The sequence below is a fragment of the Panthera onca genome, chromosome D1 (assembly GCF_046562875.1).
Source record: "Panthera onca isolate mPanOnc1 chromosome D1, mPanOnc1 haplotype 2, whole genome shotgun sequence".
NCBI lineage: Eukaryota > Metazoa > Chordata > Mammalia > Carnivora > Felidae > Panthera > Panthera onca.
In genome coordinates, this window is record NC_138348.1 from 39,186,364 (window position 1) to 39,207,635 (window position 21,272).

The 21,272-nt window shown below is 35.6% G+C and overlaps 1 protein-coding gene across 1 annotated transcript in view; it reads right to left on the minus strand.

Annotated features, from left to right (window-relative positions):
- The window catches only part of PRMT3 (protein arginine methyltransferase 3), a 138,798-nt gene that overhangs the window by 37,612 nt on the left and 79,914 nt on the right, over positions 1 to 21,272 (minus strand). The window contains exons 12-13 of the mRNA XM_060606210.3: positions 11,840 to 12,027; positions 9,798 to 9,884 (exon numbers count right to left, since the gene is read on the minus strand). Of these exons, the coding sequence (XP_060462193.2) occupies positions 9,798 to 9,884; positions 11,840 to 12,027 (275 nt within the window). The remainder of the gene's footprint in view (positions 1 to 9,797; positions 9,885 to 11,839; positions 12,028 to 21,272) is intronic.

The following is a 21,272-nucleotide window of genomic DNA, read 5'->3' on the forward strand; positions in this document are numbered from 1 at the left end:
TTGATGTATACTACTCCACAAATATACCACATTTATTTATCCATTTTACTACTGACAATGTTTAGCTTGTTTTCAGTTTGGTATTATAATGAAGTATATATACTGCAATGGACACTTGTGTACATGTCTTTTGGTAAACATATGAACACATCTCTAAGAGTGAAGACCTAAGAGTGAAATGGTTAAGCCATAGAATAAGCACCTGTTCAGCTTTGATAGCTGTAGCAAGGAGCTGAGATGTATGGAAACAATTGAGCACAGTGCCTTTGCCTCATCACTCTTATGCATTTCTTAGAATGCAGTCATTAGTGTGATTCTTTCTTTCTTTCTTGTTAATTTTTTTTTTATTAGTTTTCTTTATTTTTGAGAGGCAGAGAGAGACTGAGTGCGTGGGGGGGAGGGGCAGAGAGAGAGGGAGACACAGAATTGGAAGCAAGCTCCGGGCTCTGAGCTGTCAGCACAGCGCCCGATGCGGGGCCTGATCTCACAAACTGTGAGATCATGACCTGAGCCGAAGTCGGATGCTTAACCGACTGAGCCACCCAGGTGCCCCTAGTGTGATTCTTTAAAAACATCCATGTATGAAAATTTTCAAGCATATATACAATTGTAGAACCTCTGAGTACCTATCCTCTATATTCAAGCTACCAGTATTTGGCACATTTACTTCATCTATTCTTCCTCTATCTCCTTTTTTGCTGAGCTGTTTTTGAAACAAATGCCTGATAAGTCATTTCTCCCTTACATATGTACTTCAATTTATATCTCTGAAAAATATGGACATTTCTTATATAACTAGAATGCCCTTATTACACGTAACATAAGGTGAATTTAAATATGTTTCCCTCATTTATGCTTCGTAAACTGTTTTGGCTTATTATTATATTCCCAATGCCTTGTAGCTCTTAGCACATAATACTACTCAAAAATAGTTTCTGGGACTACGTGAAGAGATTTAAGTATCCTCACCACCATCTAAAACTAACTACAAAGGTTCAGGTTTCAGAGAAGAGTACCAAGTTCAGGACCATGCCTTAGATCATATGGTCATTTATATCAGGAGAAACCTAAAACTGACTGTAGAGATGGAATCACATAATTACAAATGTTCTCCCCCTGCACATAAAATTTACTTAATGAAGCCTATTAAAATATATACCAGATGTCCCACTAGAATCTATGATGCAAGTTCAAAACAAATCTTACTATTTCTAAGCAGCACAGATGTGTTTTAATAATTAGTTTCTCTAGCTGATTAGCTTTGCAAGGTCAAAATTAGGTCAATTTACACCTAAAAGTACTAAGAACTGATTTAAAACCCAAGAATGAGTTTGGAATTAGCAGGTTTCTACTGTCAGAGATTTTTCAAGAGCCTTGAAAGAAGATTTAAATACACGATTACAAAGAAATAGGTTCATCTAAAGTTTTTCTGTAAGCTATTAGAAAAATTTAAAGCTTAATTAAAAAGTAAAATAACAAAAGAGTACTATTCAGTAAGGAATCACTAAAGTTTGAATTTTAAACATTTTAAAGTTTTATTTAATAACACTTGCATTGATAGGGGTGCCTGGGTGGCTTAGTTGGTTAAGTGTCTGACTCTTGGTTTTGACTCAGGTCATGAACCCAGAGTTGTGGGCTTGAGCCCCACATTGGGTTCCACATTGAGCATGGAGCCTGCTTAAGATTCTCTTTCTCCCTCAGTCTCTCTCCCCTGTTTGCTCACTCACTCTTTATCAAAATAAAATTAAATTAAATTAAAAAAAGTTTTTAAAAATAACACTTGCATTAGCCTTAAAAACCTTTAACCCAGAGAAGAAAGCAGGAAAAGACCTCTCTGACCTCAGCCGCAGCAATCTCTTACTCGACACATCCTCAAAGGCAAGGGAATTAAAAGCAAAAATGAATTACTGGGACCTTATGAAGATAAAAAGCTTCTGCACAGCAAAGGAAACAACCAACAAAACTAAAAGGCAACCAACGGAATGGGAAAAGATATTTGCAAATGACATATCGGACAAAGGGCTAGTATCCAAAATCTATAAAGAGCTCACCAAACTCCACACCCGAGAAACAAATAACCCAGTGAAGAAATGGGCAGAAAACACGAATAGACACTTCTCTAAAGAAGACATCCGGATGGCCAACAGGCACATGAAAAGATGCTCAACGTCGCTCCTTATCAGGGAAATACAAATCAAAACCACACTCAGATATCACCTCATGCCAGTCAGAGTGGCCAAAATGAACAAATCAGGAGACTAGATGCTGGAGAGGATGCGGAGAAACGGGAACCCTCTCGCACTGTTGGTGGGAATGCAAATTGGTGCAGCTGCTCTGGAAAGCAGTGTGGAGGTTCCTCAGAAAATTAAAAATAGACCTACCCTATGACCCAGCAATAGCACTGCTAGGAATTTACCCAAGGGATTCAGGAGTACTGATGCATAGGGGCCACTTGTACCCCAATGTTTAGAGCAGCACTCTCAACAATAGCCAAATTATGGAAAGAGCCTAAATGTCCATCAACTGATGAATGGATAAAGAAATTGTGGTTTATATACACAATGGAGTACTACATGGCAATGAGAAAGAACGAAATATGGCCCTTTGTAGCAATGTGGATGGAACTGGAGAGTGTGACGCTAAGTGAAATAAGCCATACAGAGAAAGACAGATACCATGTTTTCACTCTTATGTGGATCCGGAGAAACTTAACAGAAACCCATGGGGGAGGGGAAGGAAAAACAAAAAAAAGAGGTTAGAGTGGGAGAGAGCCAAAGCATAAGAGACTCTTCAAAACTGAGAACAAACTGAGGGTTGATGGGGGGTGGGAGGGAGGGGAGGGTGGGTGATGGGTATTGAGGAGGGCACCTTTTGGGATGAGCACTGGGTGTTGTATGGAAACCAATTTGACAATAAATTTCATATATTGAAAAAAAAAAGTAAAAAATAAATAAATACAATTTGTATCCTAAAAAAACTACAACAAAAAAAACCCTTTAACCCAAAGACTTGTTTTGACTCCATTGAAAGCTAAATATCAGTGCCTCTTAAATATATCTTTCTACCATTTATCAAGTACTTCATTTAAAAAAAAAAAGGGGAAAAAACCAAAATGAGAATTGGGAAGCAACACACGATTTATTTTTAGTTTATGAATTTGTTTATGTTCATTTTCTTTTCTTAACTTTCAAAACTCTTCAATATGTAGGCCCAGATTTTCCAGACGGCTTTTAAAAACAACACATACTTTTGTTTCTACTTAGGATTTAGAGGTTTGCAAAAGATCCTCACTATGACATAACAATAACAAAAAAAATGCATTGGCAAAGCTAAATCATCATATTTTTCATTAACCATCAAAGAGCCGTGGATGCAAAGAAGTCTAGGTAAACTATTTTCAGAGAGGAATGAGCCAGCTCTCCCTCCTAGCTGAGGAGAGAGAAGCAGTGGCTTTCATACCTAATGGCATTTACCCAATGCTAGGCCCTGGGTGGGAAAAGGAGCAAAAATACCAGAGGCACAGCAACTTAGCTGGGACAAGGGGAACCCAAGCAATTTTAATGGGCGGGTCTGAGCTAGCATGGTGCACTAGAAACTGGAAGCCTGAAAGGCAGAGCTAGCAAACCAAGAAGGTGGATGAAGCTGGTGGTGCTGCTGCAAAGCTGGCAGAGGTTTTCTTGCAATGCCTGGATCACAAAGCCAAAATCATATGCAACCACACAATTCACTGTCACCATTAACATGATATTACCATTCAACTCTCTGCTATTCCAGAAACTCTTGCCCAGGAAGACGAGGTTGTTTCAGGCACCTCAAGAAAACCTGTTTATATGAACAACAGACCTTTCAACTAATCCTGAGAGCAAATACCCTCTTCTTAGGAAGAGGAGGCTCAACTAGACTTTATTCTTCAAGATTCACTTTGAAACTCACCTCTCACTGGGTCTACCAATTCTTAGCAAGGCCATGAGCCATGCCAAATCCATGTCAGGACCTTTCCTCTCCCTGGTAAACCCCTTGCTCTGCATTGAGAGATCCACTGCAAATCAGATTTCTCAAACCTTATAAATATCCTGACTTTGTCTTCCTCCCTAAACTCAGCTGTATTTCGATGGCCTTCCCAGGAAGTTCGTGAGAGGAAGGGGGCCTGATCCTGTGCCCAAGACTTTGGAAATTAACTGCAGTGATACCCAGCCCTAACCAAGCTCAATTCCAGATTAGATGAAAGGATCAGCCCCACCCAACAATCCTAGCTGCCAGACAGAGATAAGTGGAAGACCTTCTAGAAGAAAATATTACCTATCTTAGTCTGTATTGTCCTTTCCTATAGTGGCTACCACAAAATATAAAATTATGAAATATAAGAAGAAACAGCAAAATGTGACCCATAATCAAAAGAAAAAAAAAGCCACAGAAGTAGAATCACAGTTGGCTCAGGGAAGTAGCAAATGGACCTTAAAAGAATGATTATAAGTATGTGAAGGAAACATATCAACTGTATCAAATATCAATAGCAACATATCAATCTTTACATGTCAAAGATTTATGTGAGTACGTAACCTGAAAAAATCATCCTAAATTTTTCATTTTTAAAGTAAACAACTCATTTGTATACAAAAGGCAGGATGAAAAGTCATTTAATGTATAACTAGGGTTATGAAAAAGGATGCTTGGCTGTAACTTTAAGGAGCTTATAAAGACAGATGCCAGTATAAATGCTGCTGGGATACGAGGGAGAGAATATTACACAATTACAAAAATGACATTAAAAATAAACTAGAACTCACAACATAAACCATATTAGTTCTAAATTGTATGGCCTTAAACCATTTGCTTTTGAACACTTACACACTTTCCATAAAATTATGGGCCTTATTGTTTATTTACTACAAGGTTAGGCAGGCTGCTATGATAGAAAGTCAGTTGCTAACTAAAGTTTATATCCCATCATAAAAGCAAAGGCAATGTAACCTAAACTGTCAATAATATCATGATACATAAAAAATGCTCAGAAAATTGCTATGTATGTGCTACTAGCATTCAGTGGAAAATTATCCTGTAACCGAGACCCAAGACATTGACATATGAATATCGTATCATGTTAAATTCCCCCCAAAACACAGAAACCGGTTTCTTAATGCAAAACACTACATTAAAACTGCTATCAAATTTCTTCTGTGGTATGTGTATGTGCCTGTGTGTGTTGGTGGTGAAGACCACAAAGAAAAGATGTTTTCTATTAAGGGTTCTAAGAAACTTGAGAAAGCCATCTAAAAACACTATCAGTCTACAGCACACATGCTTTTGAAATTAAATGCAAAGGGGGTGTTCTTAGCATCTTGTTAGTTTGAAAAATCCAATTTCCTCTAATATTTTAATTAGGCTACAATTTTGGAATCTCATTAGAAATACATGGTTATGCATTTATTTAAAATGGGCTTAACTACTCGGAGAGATCATCCATCTTACTTTCTAGCTATGCATTCAAGTTTTAAGCCCAAGAAAAGAAGTATGTATTACGTTTGAAGGTTTGTACTTAGCAGTATAAAACCAGATAAATTTTTCTTCATTCTATCTAAAAAAGCCACACCTCTTCCCTCCCCAAAGTAACTCTTTCCATCTTTTTTGCCAGGCATCGCTTTTCTTTAGTATTTTCACTAACTCTTCTTATAATATAAAGGAGAAACAAAGTTCCAATTAGGCACGCATCCTTTTTAATACCTTTGTTATGGATTATTCCCAAGTAACCAGGTGAATAATCTATCTATTCAAAAGTAGCCTTAGAGACTAAGCTTGCATAATAGCTCCAGATGGTTGGTAGCAAAAGAGTATAAGGAGCTGGCACCACCTCAAAGAACAGAAGATAGTTGGAGTAGATATGGATGGATAGTTGGGACTCTACAAATAATGAAAACGTAATAAAGGCACCACAGGCCACAAAACCTTACTCGTGCCAGGCTCGTGTTAGGATAAGCATGCTGGGAAGGCAGGAAAGTTCCCAAGAAATGTAGATGCTTGACCAAATAACGATACATTTATTCTGAAAGAGTGAAGAAAAAATTTCCGAAGATCTACTTTTTCTCTGCAGCAAAGAGGACGATGGGATATGTGACTTATTTTATCATATAAATCTGTCAGCCCTATCTCTGAGGAAGAGTGCATTTTGATCACACTCTCCTTCTCTCTCCCTTCCAAGAACTGCTAGACTACAGGCCGAGAATCACATTTTTCATATCTGTTTTATATGCAACACGGTTCAGATTTTACAGATCTGTTTCAAATGCAACATGCTACCTGGAATGCTTCCACATCTGGAATATCTCATTCCTAAGTTTCTTTATGTTCTTTAATAGTTTGTACAATCCCACCAAGGTGGTCTTCTGGGGTCAAGACATTTCAAAAGCAAAACATAGTGATTTATTTTTCTCCATCCATAAAATAGGAATATTAGTACCCACCTCAAATGGTTATTAAGAAGACCAAATGAAATAATGTTTTTAAAGTGATTAGCACATTGCCTGACATGCGAGTGTTCAAGGACTTAGACATTATCACCTAGACAGTTTATATTGACTAATTATTTGACAGAATAATCTCAGCAGGGTTAACACTGAGTAAGTACTAGAATTTATATGTTTGGTACCTGGCATGCATCTAATACATATCATTTGAAACTATACATTCCTCTCAAGGTGAATTACAAACTATGTTTTCAGCAGTGATCAGACATATACAAGTCCACTCCAATCTTCTGCCACTTTCTCATTTCCAGACTTTTACATTAAAATCATTCAGGCAAGTTGGAAATAAAAATATAAATCTAAAAGGTTCTTTACAGATATAAGAGAACAGTTTATTTTTTATTCATTTTTCTTATGGAACACTGTACAGGAACAAATGCAGCAAATACTTATTTGATATATTCCTTAATACAAAAGTTTTGATTACAATCTTTGTGTTAAACAGACTTTACCAGCTTTTTTTCATGTTTTATTTCTATTTTACTCTTTTAAATATACAGAATAAAACAAAGATAATTAACAGATACATACAAGTTCTTCCAACATAAAGTTTCTTGTACTCTATGGCAAATAATAGGAATAGAAAATAATTCTATATATGCATTGTGAAACTCTTTCTGTAGCATTAACACTACTGCAGCTAAAACTACTTTCTAAGGCTTTTTAATTGCTAGGGTACAACATGACCTACGTGTAGCCAAACAGATATGTTGACTGAAGATCTGTAAGGAGGAACTGGACAGCATGAGTTGGGCCGGGGGCACAGGAACAAGGATGATAGTGAAGAGTTTTATTCACCTGGGATTGACAGTGGTGGCTACCACTTACTGAGTGGGCCAGGGGCACTAGGGCTTACAGGGCCTGAAGTGGTGAGGGCAGCTTTGTAGCAGGCTAATTCTCAGATGTGGTTTCAGAGTATTTTCTACTGAGGCACCTGGGTGGCTCAGTCGGTTAAGCATCTGGCTCTTGGTTTTGGCTCAGGTCATGATCTTACAGTGGTTCAGGAGTTCAAGCCCCTGTAACGAGCCCTGCTCTGGAGCCTACCTAGGATTTGCAAGATCTCCCTCTCTTGCCCTGCTTGTGCATGTGCACACGCTCTCTCTCTCTGTCTCTCAAAATAAATAAACATAAAAAAAGAGTATTTTCTAGAAGTTCAAAACACAGTCTATTCCTTTACCTCTTCCAATGTGTCTGAGAACGATGTTATTTAACTCTTTAGTAAATCCCCTTCTGCTTTAACGAGTGATTTGGACTTTGTTGTCTGAAACTAAGAACCCTGACCAATAACCCCAAAAATAGAGAACATTTTAAAAAACTCAATAAACTCATCTGTCTACCTAATGTTAAAAAATATGCACAACTGAAAACAGCTTTTGAGGTCTTCACTACAGTTTTACATTTGCTCTACTTTGATTCATGCAAAGGACACTGAAAGTAGATTTGAAATAATATTATTTAATAATATTGGTAATATGGCATTTTCTATCTAAGAATTCCTTTACAGATAGATCAAATGTCATTAATCTAGAGGTCTTTTTTTTTCTTTTTTTTAATTCTCACGGATCACTAACATCAAAACACAGGGTAAATCTAAGAGTTAAAGCCCTTAGCCTATAATTTCAATTGACCAAATCATTTTAGTTACTAAAACGGACAATTAGAAAATCTGAGAGAAATGAATGAGAAGAATGAAATTTTGTTTTTATCAGTTAAATGAATATAATGATTGCCCCAAATCATAAATCTGTAATCTAGATATTTACCTTTTAAAATTGTAAAACCAACTTTAACAAAAAGAATTCCTCAAAACATCAAAGCACACTGTTAAACTCATTTGGATGTAAAATAATTATTGGATCAAAATAAACTGAGACAATTTTTAAAAAGCCGTAAAATATTTTATGTGTCAATGGTTCAAAAAATCAGGTTTAAGAGTCAAAGTTAACATAACTATAATCTGTTTCACACAGTTCCTAACTATACAGTTTTCAGTGAATTTTTGTTTTGACAGACAGAGAACGAGTGGGGGAGTGGCAGACAAAGAGGGAGACAGAGGATCCAAGGCAGGCTCTGCACTGACAGCAGAGAGCCCAATGTGGGGCTCGAACTCACGAGCCGTGAGGTCATGATCTGAGCTGAAGTTGGATGCTTAACTGACTAAGCCCCACAGGCGCCCCCAAAATTTTAATTTTGTATAGGTATGATTAATATTTCAAAACCTATATAATTTTTTAAATAATATATCAATATCGCCTATGTGAATTCATACTTTTTTTTTTTTTAACGTTTATTTATTTTTGAGACAGAGAGACACAGCATGAACGGGGGAGGGGCAGAGAGAGAGGGAGACACAGAATCGGAAGCAAGCTCCAGGCTCTGAGCCATCAGCCCAGAGCCCGACGCGGGGCTCGAACTCGCGGACCGCGAGATCATGACCTGAGCTGAAGTCGGACGCTTAACCGACTGAGCCACCCAGGCGCCCCGAATTCATACTTTTTTAAGTAAAGGCCCACATTTTATTAATATTCTGAGTCTCCTGGAAAAAACAAATACTGTTATCTTAGTATTAACATACATTTACAAATTATTTAAGAAAAATATTTATATATTTTAATAACCCTTCTGGCTACTTTTTAGGTGCTTCTACATAGATTAACTCATTAATCTGTTTAATTAGTTTTTAAGATAGAAATTATTACCATCTTTCTTAAAGCAGTTGATTAGTCTGAGGTATAGATTACTTAGGTAATTTAAATAAAGTAACAAACTAGTGAGTGGCAGAACCAAAAGTGCATCCATATTTGTCTAACTTTTCTAATGCCCATACTTGTTCTGTTACACCATGATGCTTCTTTAAGGAAAGATAAATCATCAGTTTATTATGTCTCACACAGGAATATAAAATATTATACCAAATAAACGTATTTTACTTCCATCTACATGGAGTGTTAAAAGAGTTATTAAGAGTTGTATGACATGAACTTCTGTCTATGAAGATAAAGATGCGTGTTCTCAATTAGTTACATGAGAGGCAATAAAGAAGAGTCTATAAAAAAATCATTATGCAAACATGACTTTCTCCTCTGAACTAAACTAACTTTTTTGAAGTCTACTGACCTATCAAAACAGATCTGTTCAATAGCCTAACAAAGGCAAAGATAGACTGTCAAAGGCAATAGTCTTTTCCATTTATCACAAGTCTGGTAATTAATTCATTAGCCTGACAATCAACTGTACTGCTAGTGAAATTTGTGAGAGTAGAATGAAATAGCTTACCGTGCACATGGATGTCTTTGTAATTTTCAGGGTAAAATCCGAAGAAAACTCCAAAGCTGAGACAGAGGTTGTATGGCAATCTATTTGCTACCCGTTAAAAAAGAGTAGAGGGAAGAATTTACTAAAATCGTGAAAACAAAACCAAAAACAAACAGGTAAATATTACTTCTTTTTTATGCAAAAAGAATTACTGTAAACAGATGTTTTGCAAGGTTTAATCATTCAAACCTCACTTCTGGGATTGTTTGCAAATTTAAGGGCTACTAGCACTATCATTTAGTTAATTTTTATTTAAACCAAATTAGTATTTTTAGTTAGACTTCTTGTAAGAATACTATATATCAAATCATGGCTCTGATAGTTTTTCTAAGATACATTCAAATACTTTCAAATACAAATTTTTTCCTGTGCTCCAACTAAAATCATTTTGTATACAACCAGTGGTACACATTTGCTATAAATTATGCATGATAAGAGTCAACATTTTCATAGGAAATGCCAACTTGAAAACATATGGTAATGAAAAGGATAAGGTGTTTTAGAATTCTATTTTGTAATTGGATTTGAAGTTTGTTAGATATTAGGAAAAACGGTAACAGTTATAACCAACGAGCCAAACCAATTATGAAGGTTCCACTCAGGAAAAAAATGGCCAAAGAACCTCATGTTCCTGTTCTGCCCTAGTTCAAGCCCTTCTTCACTTGACTATGGGGAGCGGACGGAGACAAGCCAGGGCAGGGAAACCAGAAGGGATGCTGTGGAGGCCTGACTTGCCATGAGCAGATTATGACACAGCATACACCATGCACAGGACTATATACTTGAGGCATTACCCTCTTTAAGAGAGCTTCAGAAAATTTAAAAGAAGTTACAGTTTGGTTGCCTGTTACTTGTAGAGGACTGTGGAACAGGGAACAAAATATATTTACCTAAACAAATAAATGATTGATGTTTAAAAAACAAAGAGAAAGGGTATGTGTACCTTTTAAACACCTTTGTTTTCAGTCTAAAGACTTGTATTTCAACTATTTATTCATAGTAGTCTTTGGCATTAAACAGAGAGATCACTGGAGACAAAAATTAGCCCCTCCCCCTAACAACTCTCCTTTTTGCTGCTTAGCCTTGAGGCTGAGTTGGCTATAACTGTACATTCCTACCCTGAACCAAAAAATCCAAATAAATCTCTTACTATCAGCGTACCACAGCATTGAACAATCCTATAATCATTAGCCAGGCTATAGTTTTTTTTCTTAAAAGCTGAAAGCAATTTTAATCAGCTTGCTCTTGTTGAGAAACTTTACATGGTTATTACTCTATGCCAACTTTAAATATTTTACCTATTAAGAAAATTAACAAATATTTACTGAATATCCATTTTATACAGAGAACAATTATTGATGCTATGAAAGTAACAGTGTGACTATGAAAAGCAGACAATGTTCTGAACCTAAAACTGAACTATATTCATTTATATCTAATTGAAGCAATATGGCTTTTCACTGAAAATTTACTGTTTAACCCATGTAAATTTGACACAGCAAAATTCACAATAAAACTAGAGACTGACACTGTGAATAATAAGATTTTAAAACAGAAAAGGAATTAACCGAGAAATCTGAAGACAGTTGGACTTTAGTTTCATAGGCAAATTCACTGTTATTACTTAATCTGAAAAAGTGGAAGAAACGTGAATGTGGGAAGTTAAACTGTATAGAATATATGATATGAATGAATAATCTGGCTGTAAATGAGAAACCAGAATAAGGCCAGGGAGGTGGTAATGAAGCAGAAATGACTTTTTGTCTGTAAGCCCCTCAGTATAAGGAATTTCAATACAAACAGAAGTGATCCCAAAGGCTGATATAATCAACTGGTAAATATTATAACCTCAAGGTACCTTAGACTGATTAATATAGGAAGAATAATGATAGTTTTTAAGGTCCAAACATAATATCAATATATTAATTTCGAATACTGAACTCATAAATGGAAACTAATAAAAACGGCAAGTCTGTTAAAATAAAATTGGTAAAAACACCTACCTTAATACTACAAGCATCGGAAATAATAGTCATTGGATCTAAAACTTCCACGACAGCTTCTGGAATAACTGCTTTCTTCATACAGGACATGTTGAAGCCATAAACATTATCCCAGAAAGCAATTCTGTCAGCATGTTTATTCATATCACTTACTGCCACAAGGCTAATAGTGCAAATATCAGGGTACACTGTAACAGATAAAATACCCAACAATTTACCATTATCTCCCTTTATGGCAAGATATACTTTAAAAGGCTAAGTATAAACACCAAAATCATCAGTATGAATTATTAGCAATTGATAACTAGCGGTGGGGTATTAACATAGGTGTAGATCAGGGAAAAGAACCAAGTTCCATCTTGTAATCTCTAAAAAAAAAAATTCTGTTATGGTAATGGCAAAATTAAAATAAGGTTCCTATTACAATAATTAAAACAAGATAGCAGAATTAAATAAACATGAAAAGAACAAATTTATTAACATTAAACTTACAATATACCTACTTTAAAAAGATACTAAATCTTTATACATTACTCTGAAACATACAGAGACATCATTTAAAAATATATGGGACATGTAAAAAACATTATGATGGAATTTGACAGTTGTACAGAAGACCAGTTTATATTAACCTCTCTTATTTATTAAAAAAGGAAATATTTATGAGCATCAAGAATGTGCCAGATAAGTTATTCTAATTTATAGACTGTGGATCCATGTCCATGTCCCTACTATCAAGAAACTTATATTTAGACAATTTTGATAAATAAATGGACAATTATTCATGATGTAATAAATACTAAGAAAGGGGAAGTATAAGGTACTGGGGAAGCTCACAGCAAAAATAGTTAATTCATATTTGGCTATCGCAGGGGTGCAGGGATATTATGTAAAATAAGAACTGAAAACCACATAAGTTAGGAGTGGGGGTGGGAAGCAGTGTTCTAGGTACAGCAGGCAGTGTGCATATAGGGTCACAATTAATATATGCTCTAGTTTAAGAGAAAGAGATATAAGGCTACAAAGATAACAAGGGAGCAAAGAAAACATGGCTGGATAAACCATGTTAGTAAAATGGATTTTATCCTAAGAATAATGACAAGCCTGTGAAAAATTTTACATAGGGTAGCAACTTGAGCAGATGTTGGTTTTGGAAAAGCCAGATGGAATATAATGTGGGGAACGAATGGAGGTGCAAGATTAAGACAGAGACAGAATAAGAGATAGTTGTAATAGCCCAGGCGATCTGAAGTAAGAGTGACAACTGTGGGAATGGAAAGGGGTAGATACATACAGCTGACCCTTGAACAACAAGGGTTTGAACTGCGCGGATCCACTTCCACATGGTTTTTTTTTTTGATAAATACAGTATTGTAGTGTAAATGTGTTTTCTCTTTCTTATGATTTTATTAATAACATTTTCTTTTCTCTAGCTTATTTTATTGTAAGAATACAGTATATAATACACCTATCACACAAAACACATGTTAATCGACTATATTATTGGCAAGGCTTCCATCAACAGTAGGCTATGAATAGTTAAGTTCTGGGGGAGTCAAAAGTTACACAGATTTTTGACTACACAGGGGGTGGGGCAGTTAATGCCCCTCACTCCAACATTGTTCAAGGGATCAATTGCATATTCAAGGGATATTTAGGAGGAAGAGCTCACAGGTTTTTAGTTTTAGCAGCTGGGCAGATTGTAGTAGTAACCATTAAATTAGTGAATAAATAAGGTCAGATTCAAGAGGAATATGAAAGTCCAACGCTATGGGACAAATGGGTAAAAGTATCCAATAAGCAATTGAATAGATGGGCCTGAAATTCAAGAGATGATCTGGGTTCAAGATATAAATTTGGGACCATCATCATATAAAGCGAAGTGTAAGTTATGCGAGCTCATGAGGTCATCTAGCGAGAGTACATGATACATACCAGAATTTAAGGTACGTATAGAAGAAAAGGAGACTGGTAATAAACAGCTGAGAAGCTGGGGCCACTGAAGTAGGAAGAAAACCAAGAGAGTAAGTGTTAAGAGAGGGGAGGGAAGAGAGTAATTCAGGAAGAAACTCTCTTCCAAGAGTTAAAAAGTCTGTATAACACCAAATTTAAAAAATAATATTGATTTGATTTTTTCTCTGATAAGTAAATAACAAAGTTAACTTTGTCCTTCAAGTAAGATTCAGGGGATTCATGAATTAAAATATAAATCAAATTTTCTTATATCAATAAACTGAAAGCAAGTACGTATGTACCAAAGAAATGCACAAAAATAATTTCATGATTATTAACCAGCCTTCGGATTTGAACAGCAGAGAAATAACCCTTCCCTTCCCCTAAATTTTGTTTCTATCCACAGACTTAGGAATTTATTATTCAATGACAGCAGCATTAAATTATCTTCCAAATAAAGCCCATGATAAGATCTGTTGGCATCAAAGCAACTGCTCCTTTCAAGCCTGACGTGAGACATCCAGACAAAATACTTGGTGCTATGTCACTGCGAAGTTTCTCAAGTCATCCGCAAGGGGGCATGGGAGTTAGATGTGACAGCTGACTGGGCTCGAGCTGACTGCTGTGTAAGGTGAGTTACTTCTACTCTCCTTCACAGACATGGTGAGCCTCTTGACTGGGTTTAAATTCCTGATAATACAAATTCTTCAAAGAATGTGACTTTTTGTTGAATATGCTGAACCAGTAAGACTATCAGCTACGTGGAAGTATGTTTACTTTCTCAAACCAGGTCCTTATATGAGAAACAATGAAGAGTTCAAATTTTACAGCAACTTTAGATATTTGGCAACTTCTTTAGATATCCTTTGGTGGACTTAATACGACAATCATACAAGTTTCCCACATTTTGCCCTGTAATTTTATACTTAAAGAGGAATATAATAAGGGCACAGATCAGGGATCAGCAAACATTTTCTATAAAGTAACTATTTCAGGTTCTATGGGCCATATGGTCTTTGTTGAAACTATTCACCTCTGCTGCTATACTATGAAAGCAGCCCCAGATAATATGTAAATAAACGAGCTTGGCTATGTTCCAATAAAACTTTATCTACAAAAACAGGCAGCAGGCCAGATATGGATACCACTGATATAGACGTGGGAGAAATGGATGAGGGAGGTCATTATCAGGGCCACCATATTGTAAACCTTCAGGGAGTGCCATTCACACTGTAGTCTATGGGAAACTGAATAGCCTTTGGAGTCGTGCAGTGCACAGACATTCAAATTACTTACTACAGCCCACAGAGTTCTTCTATTTCAGATATTATTAAAATCTTAGTGAAAAAATTTAAAATATCATAAGTCTCTATATCAAGGCTGGCAAATTGTGGCTCATGGGTCAAATTCAACCCCTTGGCTGTTTTTGTAAACAGTTTAATGGAATAGTGCCACCCTCATTTATTGCCCTATGGTCTATGGCTACACTGTGTTCTAGTAGCAAAGTTGAGTAGTTGAGACAGTGACTGTATGGCTTACAAAGCTGAAAATATATTATCTGGCCTTTTGTAGAAAAGTTTGCTGTCCTCAGGCTCTGTATCAAGCAATAGGATATACTAGCAATACTACTCAGAAGTAAGGATAACTTTTTCATAAGGAAAAACTAGAATTTACCCCAATAAACTTGCAAATGTTTAAAAAATATTTTGGTACTAAGAAGAAGTAAAGAGAAATATGATTTTACTTTTTCTAGTATTGAGGTATATTTTTCAAGCTAATTATATTTCACAAAGGTACAGAAAAAATGTTTTTTGTATTTGTTAGCATTTGGAAATGAAATTATTTTTAATCTTTGTTAGTAAGAGCTATGAATATTCATAAAGGACCTGTAATCAATGTTATAGGTCAATCTAGTTCCATATCCACCTCCTCACAGCTGTCTAAAATTTTGGGCCACCTGCCAGAATCCTGACTAACCCTTTACCTTCACATCCTGACCCATTTGTCATTTGATTTTTGTCAGATAGAAGCATAATTGAATAATTACTCCTTCTTGTAGGTGAAATTAACAAAGTGCTGATTGGACAAAGCACCCTCTTACCAGACCATTTATAAATTCATGGCTTTGACATCTGTGTCCTTCTCGATTCACTGCCCAGAATTCATTTGTCACTAGAACAGCTCACATGGTGAACAGATAAAGATGGGAATCCTTTATCCCTTAGAAATGCCTCAAAAACTTTGGGACACTAAAGGATAAGACTGAGATGCGTAAAGAAACAATTCCTAGTAAGCACTGGCATCGCTGCATATATATTAAAACCAGAGAGTAAAAAGGTTTAGAAGGATAATAAGTCAAAAATAAACTATTCTTTTCACAATATACATCAACAACATGGAGAAAGATTTTAGTAAACTAATGGTCAATGACAAAATGATTGATATCCATCAAGGGACGTATACTACTAAGTTACTAAATGAGCAAATATCCTGGAGTTGAGTAAGCTTAGAAATAAATTTCTAATTTATATAATATGGATATCTACATCCTAGCTTAGCTAGGCTAAAATGTAGCTGCAATACGCATTGAAAAATTATGTACTGAAAAAAGTAGAAAACGGTACTACTGTAGTATCACTGGACAAAAGAAAAGTAACTAATGTGAAAAACAAAGATCTGAAGAGGAGGAAGTAGTGTATTATGGAAATACTAAAGGAAACCTCCAAACACTATGAACCATGGTCAGTGGCTGATTATGCTGAGATAAGCTATGTGAAAATCAAGTCTGAATAGTATGACGCCCAAATTCATTTTGAAACTTTTATAAGGTATAAACCTAACACTAACTTCATTTTACTAGCTATAGCTCATTTTACTATAAATCTACAGTTTACCAGATGTAACTCAGGAGAATTCACCTTTATTGAGCAACTACTTCATTTGAAGCATCTCATTTAGACTTTTGTCTGATTCTTTAAAGCTAGATCATAATCTTCATTTTACAGATAAGAAAAGTAAAGTTCCAAGGGGTAAAGTAATTTGCCCAAATTACTGGTCTTAATCAGCTAACTAGATAACAAGTCATCTGACAAAGGTGGGTCAATTTATGGTCTGACTGCAAGATCTATATGCTTTCCATTATGCATGATGCTACATTTTATGCTTTTCAAATGGAAGAAAGGGAAAGAGGAACCCTATTTTCCTTAGGTAAATGGGTACTAGTTGGAAGAGAAAGAGGAAGGAGAAAGGAGTTGAGAAAGATTGGAGATTAATAAAATTTCAGGGCAAAGTGAAGAAAACGGAAACGTTCAGCTTTACTTATTCGAGCTGAGTTAAGGAAGGAGATCATGGGGCAAAAAGAAACACTAAAAAGGAAAGCAAACAAGTAGAAATGAGGGAACAGTGAATAAGCTGTACAGTTCAGCTTTCCACATACAGAAGGAAATATAAGGAAGATAAAGCAGCAAATCCGGACTTTGTAACAGAAGCAATTTCTTAATTTCTTATTAGCATAGGTTAGGTTTCCAATGCAAATTCCAATGCAAAACCTTCAAGACAGATCTATTGTGGACCAATATATATTTATGTATCTGCCACTCTATTTTGCTGCCCCCTTGTAAACTATTTGTGAAATTCTCTATGTTACAAGGCAGGGCCAGCTTTACCCTACAGAAGCTGAAAACGACAGAAGCTTGCTTTCCCTCTCTCCCTTGCAGGTTAGGCATGCACACATGACCTACGTCCACTAATGATAAGCACCTAAAGTTCTGGCTACTTTTCAGAGGCAGCAATGCCTTCTGTTGGTAAGATCAGCAATGTAATATGTCAGCTAGTGCCCAGTATCAGGGTAGTGGTATCACTTCTAAACCAGTCCTGTAACATAATTTTGGACATTACTCCTGGCTGCATAACCTTCCAGCCTGGTTTTCTAGTTCTCATAAAAACTTAGTAACCTACCCTACCTATCCTTTTAATAAAGTCCTTCCTTCTCTGTTGAATAGCCAGGGTAGATTTCTATTTCTTCCAACAATACCTTTGATTGATAGAAAGGAAAATGTATATTTTAAATAAATTTTTAAAACAAGACTTTCCTCCTACTTTTTGGTTCAAAAGCATCTGGATGTGGGGCCTGAACATCCATATTTTTAACAAAAAGACCCCAGTGACGGTGATGGTCTGTCAAGAAGAGAAAACAGTGAGTTTGAAACTGGCTGCCTTAGTAATTGCGCATCGTACTGGATGCAATCCTCAACTCCCTAATGTTGATAATTACAACTCAAAGATGTATATTCTGAAGAACCCCATAAGAAATGTGAATTTAGTCCTGTGAGGGGGAAAAATCTTTCATTTTGCTTGTAATAAAAGGAAATGAAAACATTTTTTCTAGTAATATGGAAGAAGATATCTCCTTTGATGAGCCCCTAACATTTCTATGCAACAATTACGATTTTACAAAACTATTACCAGTTTTGAGGAAGTTTCAAAGAAATGAATTATTTCTATGTGCTCCTATCAGACCACAATTTTAGTCTGACCCATTCCTGAGAATGTCAACCCTGATTAATGGTGAAGGTGGAGACTGGTAGGCTTCTGGGCTGAAATTTACGCTTTTTGTAATTAGTAAATACTGTGTGGGGAGGTTCTTTGAAAATAGGTAAATATTCCAATCTTAATCAAACTTTCAGATTATTTATTTATATCTCAATAAACTTGTTTCCTATTTTATTCAAAGAGTTATGGCACCCCACCCTGCCCCCCAAATTTAAGGTAGAAAGTATGGAATGGTAGAAGTAAAAAACTGTCTCTACTTGCAAACAACATGAATGGTCACATAGAAAAACTTAAGGAATTTATTAAACAACTACTAGAACTATCATGTAAACTTAGCAAGGTCATAGGATACAAGGTTAATAAACGAAAGTCAATTGTATTTTTATACTTGCGGTAGCCAACTGAAAAATGAAATTTTAAAAATTTCCACTTGTAAGAATGACAAAAAATTTTAAATACCTAAGAATAAACTTAACAGAAGATGTGCAAGATCTCTATATTGCAAATTAGAAAATATTGCCAAGAGAAATTAAAGACTTAGAAGAAACAAAAGGTATATTGTGTTTATGGTTTCAAAGATTCAACACTGTTAAGATGCTGATTATTCTCAAGTTGATCTATTCATTTAAGCCAATCCTACCACAATGCTAGCAATCTCTTTAAAATTGACAGACTGACAGATTCAAATTGATAAGATTCTAAAATTTAGTTTTAGGGGAGCCTGGGTGGTGCAGTTGGTTAAGCGTCCGACATTTAGTTTCAGTTCAGGTCATGATCTCACTCATGGTTTGTGAGCTTGAGCCCTGTGTTAGGCTCTGTGCTGACAGCATGGAGCCTTCCTGGGATTCTCTCTCTCCCTCTCTCTCTGCCCTTCCCCAGCTCGCTCTCTCTGTCTCTGTCTGTCTCTCTCTCAAAATAAATAAAAACTTTAAAAATATATATTAAAAATAAAATAAAATTTTTTAAACACACACACACACACACACACACACACACACACACACACACTACCACATTGCCAAAACAAATTACAGTAATTAAGATAGCATGCTAATTGGTGGAAAGAGAGACTTACAGATTAAATGAACAGAATACAAAAACATACCCACATATATATGGCCAATTAATTTTCTACAAAGATGCTAAGCAACTTATGGGAAAGGATAGTCATTTCAACAAAGAAATGACTAGAAAATATTAACATCCATCCTTACTGTGTACCATACAGAAAGATTATTTTGAAATGAATCATAGACCTAAACGTGAAAAGTTGTAACTTCAAGAAAAACACAGGAATATTCTATGCAAAAAGACAAAGATTTCTTATATTGGATATTTTTCTTAATATGACAAGAGACTGAGCACATGTTTAAAGGAGTCAACTGTATTTCCTTTTCTGGGAGCTGCCATTCAATTCTTTGCCCAACTTTTTTTTTTTTAATGTTTATTCATGTTTTGAGAGACAGAGACAGAGACAGAGCATGAGCGGGAGAGGGGCAGAGAGAGGAAGAAACAGAATCCAAAGCAGGCTCCAGGCTCTGAGCTTCTTGAACCCACGAACCGCAAGATCATGACCTGAGCCAAAGTTGGATGCTTAACCAAATGAGCCACCCATGTGTCCCTGCCCAACTTTCTATCCAGTCTGTGGTCAGACCAATTTTTTCAGTTTGTACCTTCTTTTGTAACTTTCCATATGGCATATGCTGCCACTTAGAAATTTATTTATTTAGATATAGCCAAATTTATCAATTTCTCTTTCAATACACGCATCTGAATGAAGTTCTTATTTAGAAAGCCTCTCTCCCCAAGTTTATAAAGAAATAATATGCCTATGTCTCCTAGTATTTTTATCCTTTCTTTTTTGCACTTAACCTTGACTCATTTAATATTTACAGTGTGTGACTTTTTGTGTAGATTTATTACTTTATAATTAATTGTGTGGATTAAACATTACTTTTTCATTTTTTCTTATTTTTTTTTTTAACACAGAGGGCTACCCAACTCTCTCAACATAATTTACTACAGTAAACTATTTCCTTAATTATATGAGATGCCATATATTGCTGGATTTATACCAGGATTCTCAATTCTGTTCAACTTATCTGTCCATTCAAGAATGAAATAAGGGGCACCTGGGTGGCTCAGTCAGTTGAGTGTCCGACTTCAGCTCAGGTCATGATCTCACGGTTCGTGAGTTCAAGCCCCGCGTTGGGCTCTGGGCTGATGGCTCAGAGCCTGGAGCCTGCTTCCGATTCTGTGTCTCCCTCTCTCTCTGCCCCTCCCCCATTCATGCTCTGTCTCTCTCTGTCTCAAAAATAAATAAACATTAAAAAAAAAATGAAATAAACACTGTTTTAATTATTGAGGCTTTGTAATATGTTTTATATTTGGTAGCACTAGTCTGCTAGTCTGGTACCCTTCTATCTCAGTTTTCTTGCCATTAAAAAGTTTAAAAAGCCTAATTAAAAAAGAAAAAAAACCCTGTATGTTGGAATTACCATTTTATAAAATTTATCCTATAAAAAATATCGAATACAGACAAAATTGAAAAAGCATAATTAACTCTCATGTACTTATTATCTGTCTTCAACAAATGTCAATGTTTTTGGATTACACATTTTAAATTAATTTTGGGAAAACTGATATCTTTATGGCACTTGTTCTCTTGTTCTCTCCTTCCAAGAATATGGTCTATCTTTCCACTTATTTATCTTCTTTCTGTCCTTTAGTAGTAATGCTGTTTGCATATAAATTTTGCTTATTTCTAATTATGTTATTTTGTAACTCAATAATGTACTAAATTTTTATTGTTATCATTTTTCAGTTGATTCACTTGAGGTGCCTACTTTGAATCACAGAATCTACAAATAATATTAGTTTTATCTCCCTTTTTATTTATCTTCTATGTTCTTTCTCTTTTCTAATAGCA